The sequence below is a fragment of the Manduca sexta genome, chromosome 23 (assembly GCF_014839805.1).
Source record: "Manduca sexta isolate Smith_Timp_Sample1 chromosome 23, JHU_Msex_v1.0, whole genome shotgun sequence".
NCBI lineage: Eukaryota > Metazoa > Arthropoda > Insecta > Lepidoptera > Sphingidae > Manduca > Manduca sexta.
The window spans coordinates 15,183,526-15,197,407 of NC_051137.1; the positions used below are offsets into that span (position 1 = coordinate 15,183,526).

The 13,882-nt window shown below is 37.1% G+C and overlaps 1 protein-coding gene across 10 annotated transcripts in view; it reads left to right on the plus strand.

The window, feature by feature from the left end:
• The window catches only part of LOC115449331 (GTPase-activating protein skywalker), a 144,648-nt gene that overhangs the window by 78,924 nt on the left and 51,842 nt on the right, over positions 1 to 13,882 (plus strand). For all 10 annotated transcript variants that reach the window (XM_037442087.1, XM_037442088.1, XM_037442092.1 and 7 more), the window contains one exon: positions 7,924 to 8,128. In XM_037442087.1, coding sequence (XP_037297984.1) covers positions 7,924 to 8,128 — 205 coding nt within the window. The remainder of the gene's footprint in view (positions 1 to 7,923; positions 8,129 to 13,882) is intronic.

Below are 13,882 nucleotides of genomic sequence, written 5' to 3' on the forward strand. Positions count from 1 at the left end.
TCATCGCGACCGGTTCGCAGCGAGCGTAAACAAAGCCGCAGTCGGCGCGGCTGCGGGCGGCCGTGTGGGCGTCCTTGACTCGCGAAGGACGTCGGGCGAGCCGTGAGAGGCGAGTGCGTGCGAGCACGGAGGCGTGGCGTACACGCGACCGCGTGCGCGCGCGCCTTTTTTTTGCACGCTTCGAAGCTTGCGGCGGCTTTTAGTGGGGTTATGTGGTCGATAGGGTCGTTGACTTTAATTTAGTTTTTTTTTCTTTATTAAAATTACGTCTATTAGATGCATCATTATTAGGGAATCAGATTTATTAATTTATTACTTTTTTACATTTTTTTTATTATGAGTTAAACTTTACTTCTACATTCGTGTATCAGATATATTACAACTTCGGGATATGTGCACTGTTTACATATTCATAGCTATATTTTATGAGTATGTTTCAATTTATAGTTTCGTCTATATCCTAAATTCCGAATTATATATATTAAAAATATGTAACAACAAAATATACACCATATTAGATTGTTCTTTATTTAGCAACAGAACCAACATTTCTTCATCTCTATATGTATACCCGTGATGAGTCACCAACAGTTTGCCTTACTTTTGAAACGCTCTGCACCACACTTGACACAAACTGAAGCACAAAAAGTGTCAGTCCATTCATCACATAAAGCGGCCGGACGTCACCCTGCGTGCGTGACACAAATATTAAAATATCACTGCATATTCACAACTATACTTAATACACACTAAGTATAGAGAAACGGTGAGCGGCGATAGCCTAGTTGGATTTGGAACGGACTCCCGAGATGAATGTCCGGAGGTTCAAATCCCAAAGGTGCACACCTCTGACTTTTCTAAAATTATGTGTGTATTCTTTGTGAATTATCCCTTGCTTTAAAGGTGAAGGAAAACATCGTGAAAAAACCTACATACCCAAGTACTTTTCTGTAGGAGTTTCGAGGGTGTTTGAATACTGCCAATCCGCACTTGCCTAGTGTGGTGGACTAAGGCCTAATATTTCTCAGTAGTTGAGGAGGCCCGTACCTAACAGTGATACATTATATAATACAGTGCTGATTATATTATAGAGAAATGAGAAATATATTTCATCGCGTATGCCTATATCTGCCGTCAAACAGTAAAGTCCATTCGCTACAAATTTTCGGCTCGAAATACACAGCAGCCAATCTAATTAGGTACTAGTCATTATGATATTTGATATATAATTTATTTTCTTATGCAATGTATTCCATATGGCAAGGATGTGCAGTGCTAACCAGTGATTTGGAAATTGATCTTTGTTTATACGTGCACACCAAAGTGATCTCACTGCACGTGATGGTTAGGGGAGTGAGGTCCTGAAGAATGTCGACTGACGAGAGATGATTACCCCTCGGACTCGACACAATTATGCCGGCCTGTTGGAATCGGATATACATACGCTGATCCCGAACGCGATACACTTGCTTGGACCACTATGGCGTGTGTTAACCTTGTGTACGGTGATCGCTATGCGGGCGGATATAAAAAATATCCTACCAGCAATTATGGATCTTATTGGTTATGGATCATCGTAGCGATGACCCAGCTAGCGTTTTGTCAAGTGTACAAAAGAAATCAACAGAAAAGTAGTTGTAAAGGACCTTGGATAACATTAATGCGCCAATATGATAGTCTTGACAATACGTAGCGCCGTCGTGGAGTTTTCTCAGCCACGTGATGTTATCTAGTTAGAAATCAAAGCTAACATCATTGTACGCTTATCATCGCGGAGATTAACTGATAACGCGCGGTTGTGTGTCGAAATATATCTGTTTAAGCGTCGAGACTTTTACAATATGTTTTCTGAATCATCCGTTTGTAAGTAAAAGGCAACCGTTGTGTTTTATCAGCGACTAAGTACAAGAATAAAGATGTCTTAGGGTGGATTATATGGAAAGAGGTTTGTTAATACGTATATTGTTCCTATATCCTACTAATATTATAAATGCGAAAGTGAGGATGGATGTGTGGATGTATGTTTGATCCTCTTTCACGAAAAAACTACTGAACGGATTTGGATGAAACTTTACAGTAATATTGGTTATACATCAGAATATCACATAGGCTACAATTTATTTTGGTCATAATATAACGAAACTCCTGCACGCGGGCTAAGCAACGCAAAAGCTAGTAATATATAAAAATGTACTCATAGAATCCTCGTTAAATAAGTAACAATGTATGTCGGGGATGTTTGTCGACAACCTGTCCAAGAAACTGTTCCGGATGTGATAAATATTTGCAATGGACTAATGGATATCCTTGTTTGTCCTGTAAGACGTTTCCCCAAAACACAGGTATAACTCCCTAAGCCTGGTGTCGGGAGGGCAAATACGACAGGACATTTATTTTACGCGTGTTTTTATAATACAATAGATATCGACTGAGTTAGTGATTACTAATGTCTTAACAGTTATATCTCCAGTGTGACTGAGAGTATGATGCCCAATTTTATAAAAGGAAATTGACAAAAAAAAAAAACAACATTTTTGAGGCAGTAATTTCTCTGGCAATTGTGTATATGGTAATACGTCCATAAAAAAACTTTGTGCCCATTTTGAGGCACATTGCGTGTACAGAAGTGTGTGAGAATTGGCATAATTAAAGTTCATAATATAGAGAGGAAGTGCAAACTCAATAAGGTTCAAAATAATAAATTGTTTTATTAAATGTTTGAAATGTGACTGAAAGAGGGTTTCAAGGCTCAAACACACTGAATTCTTTTACTTTAAGGTCGGAAACTCATCCAAGCAACTTCTAAACTAATATTCCTAAATGATCTAATCGCGTCTGAACATAATTGATCGTACGCATTAGCGAGAAAAACATTCAAATACGTTTGTTTAAACATACGAAAATATCTCTAAAGTCACGTAAGAGTTTTCCTCGGCAACCGCGGCATATAAAAAATTATACGCGTCTTCATAAAAAAAAATATTTTAATATGTTAATTCACAAGCCATTTAATTTTCAAAGTGGCCGCCGGGCGTATAAAAACCCCTGGTGATTACGTACTTCATGCTGCTTTTGAAGAGAAAAATGCGCCACTTCATTATTCATGCGGTTGATTCTTGTATGTGGCACGTATGTCACAACGGCGACGTTTCAAATACTCGTGTTCAACGGTTAAATAATTTACTGTCACAGTTTGAGTACGTACGCATACTTTGCGAACGGTGAATTTGAGTTTTGGAATGGAGATTCGAAGATTTTGTGGAGTATTACATTTAAATGTGTTACGTCTTTTAGAGAGTAAATATGTGGTTATAAGTATTTCTTATTTATTTTCAAATTATAGTGTAGGACTGTACAGTGTGCACTAATCTGTCTTCTTGAACTTAGTTCTTAAAATGCCAAGCTACATAATAATTAAGAACACAAGTGACATGCGATCACCCCTGTTATCTCTACATCAATTATTTCAAGTCAGTCAGCAATACTCTTGTTTCATGCCCTTAATTTTATCCTTCAAAGTCGGGTTTCGTTTCAACCATTGTAAACTTTTCAATGCGGTTATTAAATCCTGTAAAAATCCAAAGTAAACAAAAAAAAATCGCGTCACACCTTCCGCACATATCAGCCAGTATTGTTGTTATTCTAAATTTACCAAGGCCCGGATCGTGGCGACCTTATTTTTAATTCCAATATTATGCGTGCGTCGGGGGATATGTTGACGTCTAATTATAGTGTGACGGCGTCATCGACGGATCGCGGAACGGCCGGCGATCATCGGCCGTGGCTGACGATTGTCGGCTTGTGTTTTTACCCCACTCACGATTTACAAACTTTTAGTTTCGGTCGTTGATCCGTGAATGATGCGCTTTTTTTTATAGACGCGATGTCGGTCTGCTGTTTTGAGGTTGGTCGCGATTTTGTTTAGGCGTACAATGGTTTCGATTGTGATGGTAATATTTGATTGAATTTGTCTGTATGCAGTTTGCCGTTATGTTGTTTAAACGGTGGTGTATTTTCGATGATTGTTTTGTTAGTTGTTAAAACAAAAGAGATTCTAAATTCGTGTAATATATGGTGTTTGTACAAATTGCTTTTTTTTGTTCAAAGTTGTTTATACTATTATTATGACGAGACAATTATAAATTTATTTATAAAATGTAAAATTAAAACAAAGAGTTACCGATGATGCTCATAATCTTTCTCCTTTATTACCATCATAATATTATTTTTATCACTCTTTATTGTAATGTATTGAGTTTAGTTTACAGCCAATAAAGCGCAATGACCTTTTCATTTCTACTTGCAGAATAAAACCGGTCGATATCCTTTCGGGGATATTGTAATAATTGAGTGGATGCAGTCAATGTAGAGGCTTTATGTGGGTTATAATCTTTGAAATATTATTACCCTTTAGGTGACCATACAATTAATGTGGAGTGTTTTTTAAATTTGCCTTTAAAGCTCAAAGGTTTTATATTAAATTACAAATTTTGAAAATCATCGATCATGGTTTAATAAAAATATGTAAACATAATAGAATTATGTTAATAAATGTTTATTTTGCACACTTTGTTTGACAAATGGTTTGAAACGACGCTGTCGTCTAACAGCTGTCCACCGAAACGATTTGCATACAACAAATAATCGAGACTCAAACACAATAGAAATCACAGCCCATCGATCAAAAATAAATCTTACATAGTAACAGTAGTCAATATCCGAGATAAACACAGGGAAATTATTAAAAAAATTTAAATCCAGATTGTTTACAACCTGGCACGGTTAGACGGAAGGCGGGTGGCTTAACCATAAGCCGCCGATGACTTATCCTTATCGGAACAAAGATTGATATCGTACGTCGAACTCGGGCATGTGTGTTTGTCTAACCAGAACTCAGTAGGTATATATATTTCGTATGTATTTATTATTAATTATTAGCGCTTGCTCGCGGCTTCGCCTGCGTGAAGGAGTCTTCCGGGATAATAATCCCGCTATATATTTGCCCGGGATAAAAAGTAGCCTATAACCTTCCCAGGGTCATAAACTATCTCCATACCAAATTTCACAAAAATCTGTTCAGTAAATATTGAGAAAATCGATAACATACAGACAGGTTTTGGGGACTATTTTATAATATGTATAAATTATTTGAATTTTATTACTGTTTTTTAATCTACCTATCCAAATATTTCTGGACCATCCTAAGGTTGACTCATAGACAGTGCCTACGGCATCACGTCCGCCTGTATACATTTGTATATGACGTGCTAAATAAATTAAAATAGATAAACTTAGTTACAAGGTGTTTAAAATTAATGCGTGTTCTAAGGGACGGTAAATGGCTGGGTCAATTCTACAAAGTCCTATGTTAATTTTTTAAGGTTTGAAAATCGAGAATTTTAAAAGTTTATTCTTAACAATTTGTAGGTTCAGATTTGATGAACTTTATTATATACATGGTGCATTTTACTTAAAAATACTACACAAGAAATAAGTAACATAGATTTATTTTGCAGTACTAGATAAATGTGTTGCATAGTATATTATAGGTTCTATAATATAGTTTTTTGATGACCTTTCGTTCTTGCGTATTGATTGTGGTATAGATATTATAGAGTAACAACATAGTAAGCAAATTGTTTTCAATTTTAATTGCAGTCACGAATGTTTAGATAACAATAATTGCACAATAAACGAATTCCATTTGCTCTTACTAATTAAAAGGTAATGAGTTTTCATTTTTCGTCTCAATATCTTAAATTGACGGACTAAAAATTAATATAAAGTTTCTTTGTAGTGGTATCCACAACGTCACAAGCATTTGTAACCGAAATGTATGCAGTGTAGGTGAAGTCAAGCGATTTGGTTCTAGGATAAGTCCACACTGGAACTATTCTTTTATAGAAATAACGTTGCTATCGTAGTGCAAACTATAGTTTGAATGAACTATGATTGTTAGGAATAAAGGTAGAAACTGCTGTACAGATGTTGATGAAATTTGGCCCACCGATAGACTCATGTATTAACATATGTTACTTTTTATCACCAAAAGTGCACAGTGGTACTTTAATTACACTTAAAGAAACTAGAGTTTCCTAAATTAACTCAGATTCATTCGGTAGGGCTAGGGTATTATTAAAAAAGAAATACATCGTGAAACGTGACCGAACACCCATGAAAGCGGACGGAGCAACATGGTCGCGAAAATACAACCAAGCTCCTTAAATAAAGATAAAAAAAACTCGAATTGACAACTACTAAAAGCAGTTGATAGTTGGCTTCCCTAGAACTATAACAGAATGAGCAACTCATATAATAGGGATGTTAACATGACACTATATGTATTAGCATCCATGACATCACTAATCAACACAACAACCTCCGCACACATACATCAAGTATGAACATTATAATTTGTAGGAGTAGACACGTCCTTGCGCTCAAAGTGGGTAATCACGCCCCGACTGAGAGCGTCGTACGCCGCACAGGACTGGATACATAGATATCTAAACTTATATGATGCTGAGGAATTTATCTGTACGCACTAATCTCAAGAACTACTAAACCGATTTTGAATATTTATTCAATAAGAGGAAGTTGTATTAATACATACTTTTTATTCCGAGAATATACTAATTTCGTAGTCGGAGGCGCAGGGAAAAGCTATGTTATATATGTATGTATGAAGATATGAAGGCGTTTTGATCGGTGGTGGAAGTGCATACAATTCGTAAGTGTGACGGTTAGATTTTATAGAAGGCTTGCAAGTATGGGTCATCGCTTGGATATACCACTCGAACATCGTCGATACATATGTAGAGTTATTATATATTTATCTTGTTACCTATAGGTGTAGGTTTTTTATGGACTGTAATAATATACACCTCATTCGCATTGTAGGTGAAACTGATCAAAGCTTTGCTCTACATTATAAGTAAAGTCACTGTAATAAAAATACCTAAAATATTGTGGAAATGTTCATAATCTATGAGTCGATGGAGATCAGTAGGTTTGTAGAAACTATTAAATATTTGTCATTACATAGACATAAACACAATAAGATTTAGTGCGCGTGGTTTAAAACTGTTTGTAATCTTTAAGATTTGCTCACGGTACACGAAATTTATGCGTTTTCGTTAATTGTCACCTATTTTCAGAAAAATAAGTAATTTTGTGGACGGAGATATAGAAGGTTTCTCGTCACCATTTTGACCTTTTGTACCTCTATGCTAGATGGATCAGGTACCCTATCATCCATCCTTATTTAATCAATGATTCGAAATTACCAGGGTTTACTTTTGGCGGCCGAATGCGTGAATCAACCGATTTCGATGCTTCCAACTCTCATGTATTTACAAGATAAAATTGCATATAATGCCGTATCATCGCTTTAATGATTTATACGTTTCCTTACAAACATCGTGCGCGGAAGTCATTAATTTTCGCAAGTTATTTTCGCTCTAAACATGACAGACGTTCAACGGAAGATGTAATTCGATTGAAACAAATAACAGGATTCATTTGAGGACCCGCATGCCAGAGTTGTGATTGCTGTGGTATTTATAGGATATACTGCGTGGACACATCTCGCGACTAGAAAAGGCGATGTATTGAATGAGCTAACTGTAAATTTCATGCTGTATGATATAATTTAGAAGCTAGGTAGGCATGACAATTTTAATGAATTGTATTGTGTTTTTAAAATTGAATTATGTGTAGAGACTGAAGAAAACTGTTGGCCTGATGGTAAGCAACCGCGCTGACATAGTTAATAAATAAGCCTCATCTTTAATTACGAACAAATCAGTCATAGCACTTTGTTAACGCCAGAACCAGAGAAAGCGGAAGCATCTAGCAAGCACTAACTACCACGAATTGCACTTTAATTGACAATATATTGAATATACGTTTCGTTGTCGACAGGTGTTCGGCACAGTGGAGCTGCCGGACAAGCCGATCATGCTGCCACCGTTCGTGGAGGCGACCCACTGCATCGGCTACCATCTGACTCGCAAGGGGCGGGCGGTGGCCGACCGGGTCGTCTCCGTGCTCGGCTACGCGTGTCCCGACATCACTTACAGCCCCAGTTTGTACCCCATCACCGCTGCGCTGCTGCACTTTATGCCCGGTAAGTACATTGATTAGTAAAAAACTATTCTCTATTGTCATCATATGGACGTCTTAAATATTTTGTTCTAAATACCGATTTTGATATGTGGATCTTATTTTTAAGATTTACTGTACTATACTGCGCAAAAATAACTCTCTGAAGTTAGCATATTTATCCAATAGAATAGTGCAAAGTTATCGTTTTCAACACCAACTGAAGCGAAGACCTAATCAATGCTTTTTGTTACTATTCTATTGCCTAATAATTTTCTTCTTGTTTCTAAAGAACTTTTCGTTAACGTACTTAAAAAGTCCGTTAAAAAAATCTAGAAACTTCTATTTTGACTTGTACAGGGTTGACGAACCCTGGCTTGTGTATGTAGATTGAGTGGTGGCGCTTAACCTACATATTACATAACTCAGTTGAAAAGGAACAGAGAATGTCAGTGTTTTGCAATTTCTTCAGTTATAAAATGCTGTGTTTGAAGTACCTTCGCTTGGATAGGTTGGGCAATCCACTTTTAAACGTTTTGGTTTATGTTATCAGTCAAAGAATTAAGATATCAAGTAAGAGACGTTTATTTTAGATTTATAAAAAGTCTTTTGGCATATTTATTTTATGTACCTTTTGTAGTCAAAGTTTGGTTTAAAGAATTTATTATTAACAATAATACTAGATCTTGATGATTGAACCTCGTTGTCTCAAAACTTCATCTCCTGATATTATATGAACACTAACAATAGAAACTTAAATGTCACGTGGACGTGGTGCTCTGGTAGCTACCGCGTATGATCTCTTTCTTTCTCTCTCTTCAGCCTTTGGAAATCCATTGCCAAATAAACGCCTCGCCTGTAGATTTCCAGACCAACTCGCGTCCATATAAATGCATTGATATCCTTTTTTTGATTCTGATAGTGCATGTCTCCGACGTTGTTCCAGCTGAGTACGTCCTCATATGTTTATCATTTATTTTTCACTAAAGTCCGCGTAATCTTATACGTAAGAGCATAGAAACAGTGTCATACGAGATTCCGCAAACATCACAAGTTGATAAGGATTTAGATAATCTTATCGTGATTCAGAATATTTTTGGAAATTTGTTTTCATACTCATCGTGTTGATGATATTCTTTCAGCTTCATTTCTTTATAGATGTTTTTAACGTTCTTATGCAAATTGGATGCATGGCCTGTGTTCGTTGCCTTGATTTTTACAATAAATATCAATGTCAGTTAATTTGACTTCAAGAGATTTTCTTGTTAGTTTCATTGGAGTGAATAAATTGTTACACCCACGTTCACGGAAATTGTCAATTACATAATTTATTTTGATACAAAGACAACAGAATTTGCTATGGTTAACCAAAAACATACTTCGTAAAATATCGCTATTTTCAAATTTGTTTTTTTTTATTGCTTGAAATATCGAGACGAGCTTGCCGTTCGCCTGATGGTAAGCGGTACGACCGCCCATAAACAGTGGAAACGCCATACAACAACTTGAATTACAAAGTATTGTTTGGTATTCCACTGTACTCGCCATCCTGAGACATGAGGTGTTAAGTCATATAACGTCCCGTAGTTACACTGGCTACAATGTCCATCAAACCGAAACACAACAGTGACTACACGCTGCTGCTTGGCGGTAGAAATAGACATTGCGGTGATACCTACTCAAGCGGACTCTCACATATGAGACACCTACCACCAGTAAAATTGAATTGAATTACGTAAATAGTGTCATCGATATACGTTGACTACATAACTTGGACGCGATAGCCCAAATGGATGCTGTTAATTTTATTACTGCGCACCGGTCGCTTTATGAATACCCACGTCACCGCAGCTTTATTGGTTGTCATTACCAACATTATGACGAAAAATTTATTAGCGCATTATTATATGACTAATAAATTCCTCCTCAATGCTTTATTGCTTGTTTCCTTTTCACAGAGAGTTAAATCGTTTTATGATCGTTATATTCTATCTTCAAAATCTCGCATGTTGTGAATATAATCCTAATGTATCTAATTTATGGTACGTTTTACAAATCCAGAGGTCGTGTAGTAATTTCTGCTGGCAAAGCGAATAAAACTCGAAACTTTATCGCAAATTTAAATTGAAAATGTGTTGTTTTCTTATTGCTAAAATTACCATATCGAGATATTTTATACGACAGTTTCTAAAGGCCCGATGTTTTAAATGATCCAATCCTAAGCAAATTGGAAACGAATGAGCGTACCACCCGACCGCAAAAGCCATTCGGACGCGTTGCTCTGACTGCAAATTCGGCGCGTGGTATTTTAAAACATGAATTGCTTGTCATGGAATGCGATTCGTTTCGGCTGTGTCAGGTATCAACTGGCTACACGAAGTACACACTCAATTGTGGAGCAGAGGCGTCACGAAATTTACTGTCGTTCTCGCCTTAATTCAGTAATGAGTGCGGGGGGCGATAATTGAACTCGGCAATAGGCAAATTGCCGGAGCAGTCTTTCCCGTCTATATCTCGGTTACGAGATCTTATCGCTGGCACTATATGGGACTTTACAACGTGTGCTTAGGGTCTATTATGCTCTGCACTCCGTTTTCATCCATGAAGCTATCTTATCAAGAATCTGAACTGAGCTCTGCTACTGCGCGACAGAGTCTAGTATGCTTGTATAGCTCTCGAGTCGTGATGACGCGGTCACGACAAGTGGTCGTCGCCACAGATTTGCACCGCGTCCGTCGTACTGTCAATTCGGACTTTCCACTTCCTCTGCTTGCTGTCTTTTTTTGTTTCATAAAATTTATTGGAATGCTGATATATGTGCCAGATACGTTTTTGTTTCTACGATGTTGATTCTTGATCTTAAGCCTGTGATTGATACTAGATTCGTTTCGATTTCAATAGCTCCTTTCATATTACTGTAGACGTCATATATCAGGTCGGTGATAATTTTTAGTTACGTCACACATCTGCACACTAATGTACGTGATATGTATCCGGTGAAACGTCGACCAATTAAGCTAATCTAATTGGATCTGTTGCATGTGTTGATTAAAACTAGCGGTGCTTGTAGTTTAAACTCTTTACTGGATTCCCACGATTAAACGAAGTAACAATTGTATTTGATTAGGGCAAACCAGATACAATAATTGAATAAATCTCTCACGATGGTTATAGCCACGTTTATTGTGTACGAATCTTATATTTTATGTGTAAATAATCATTTATCACGGTACGTATAATTTGGTGCTAGCTAGTATAGCGTTGTTGAGGACGTCAGTCAGTGTCAATTTGGTGCCCGGATGGTTGTAAACACGACAATTTCCTCCAACATCCTCTGCTACTTCTATATTGTCTAAATCATTTACAATTGCCTCTACGGATGTTTTTGATTAATATTCAGGTCCAACTTGTTTCTTTCCATAGTACAATACATTTAGTATTCGTATATGCATAGGAGTATCATGGATACCTACTTCTTCAAGGCAAAGTAAATCTCCGTACTAAGATTATTGATATCCGTTACGTAATAAACACACTACTGAATTCTGAACATTAAGGCTTAGAATTCCCAATGCTTTATAATGATTTATTGATTGAACGTAAACAATGATTGGTTTGAAGCCGTAAGACAATGATGAGAGCCGAACTAAAATGGAAGTGAACAAAGCTGACCTTTGGGATTGGTTAGTTTAGCTAATATCATACGTGCCTGGGGGGCTTATGGTACTTTTATCTCAATGCATCATCGCCATCTCCATGGTTTAGTGGCGTGTGATCACTAAACTGAATTGACAGCGTCCCAGTTTGATTTCGAGGTCATGTATTACAGCATTTTAAATCCTATTTTCCTAAGATTTGAATCCACAGAAGGGGTATACTAAATAGGTCAGTTATAATCTATCTTTTGCAATCATAAGTACTTTTCATTCAGACCATTCTACTGTTCATGCAATGTATGAACAGTAGAATGGTCTGAATAGACCACCGGACCAATGTCGAAGATAACTGAATTAGTCGATGACGCTCGTTGCCTTCACGTGCGCTGTACAACATTAGGATCGGTTTCGGACGATATCGTCGATGCCTGCATGTGCTCGTGTGTCAATGTCGTTTGTTACTATCAATTTGGCGAGCGATCGTGCGTTGTCTCGGACCATCAATTTGTTGGAGGTTGACTGTCTATTAGAATATTTTTTTGGACGTTCCGTAGGCGTAGTATTGATTGGGTTTGTCCGTTTTTCGTAATTGATGAATTGAATTGTTATTATTCGAGCTTTGTTACATTTGTCAACAATAATATTTATGAGAGTTCAATACTTTGAACGTCAGTTTCAATCTGTTTACAAATTATTAGAGGGAAATATTAATTATGTATCCAGAAGGAAGTCACCTTTGAAAACCTATTTATTGCCAAACGTTGGACTATTGCAACATTTCGCCGCGTCATCACAGTACATGTTTTGTTCGAGAATAAATAAAGTTACCGTTTGTGTATCGCTCTAAAGCGCCGACGTAAACTGGGGCCTGCTGCCTGCCGTGTTTTAGTGTTTGGCTTGCCGCCAGTGCTCGTGCCGTTCGCGTATTGATCACAAAACTGGCATCCGAGCACGCCGCCGTGCGCCGCGCGAGTGGAACATCGCGGCCGTTTCGGATCCCTTGGGGATTTTGCGTCTTGGCGTTCGCATTATATAATATATCAAGTCTGTTTTATAAATTTGTATTCCACACGGATTTCTGGAAAGTCATAAATACAGTCATTATATCTTTTATGTAATCAAGTGCCGACAGTAACTAATATATTTGCTAATTTAATTAAATTATCGTCGAACCGTCAAAGTTTTGCGACATTTAAAAGGAATAATACTAAAAGATAAAAGCAAATCCTTATTCCAAATCCTCAGCCCAACTTAGCATAGATGAATGTTCTGATACTAGCCGACCTTGGACAGTCGTCAAGTTATCACTAGAATTAGTTAAGATTAAAAGTGAAAGTCACGTACAACACACAAGGAATGCAGGAAGACACACAATAGTATTGTTGTGTGGGTTGACATAATCTGGTATTCTGTCTAGATCGTCATTTTATTACCGGAAATGTGTGAGAATTGTTTAAATGATGCACTGGTCGCACTTTAAACAGTATCACAGTTTATTCTTTTAACTTAATGTACAGCAGTTTTCCATTTCGTGTAAGGCCTTTGATGTTTTGTATATTAAATACACAAACTGCCTACTTGTAGTAGATCTCGGTGCAATATAACAAAAAAGGTTCTCCCAAGTTTACCCAATCTTTAGCGTGAAGGATTTTGGTTCAAGATACCATTATTCCAGGAGAAATTGCAGTTTTTTCAACGGTGAAAAAAATATAGTTTGCTAATATACGCAACTAATAAATACGATGTAAAAAAAAAACGAATAAAAAAGGAGTTCTCACCTCCCGGTAAGCAACGGCTCGATTGTGCCTCTGACATTGAGAAGTCCATGGGCGGCAGATCCTGCTTACCATCAGGCGGACCGCTTGCTCATTTGCCCACTAAGGCAATAAAAAAAAATATATATATAATTTTTTCTCTTTATAAAGCATCGGGTGTGCGGCTATAAAATGTATCCCCACAGTGCGCATGAAGACCTCATTCACACGTCACAATTAAATGGGAATTCTGAAAATACACTCAATCACAACACACACTCAAATCAATTAGATTCAAACAATAAATTCAATTAAACACATATTAACTCACAAAGGTCTTAAGGGCGTTGCAAAAAGCCGCAACAAATA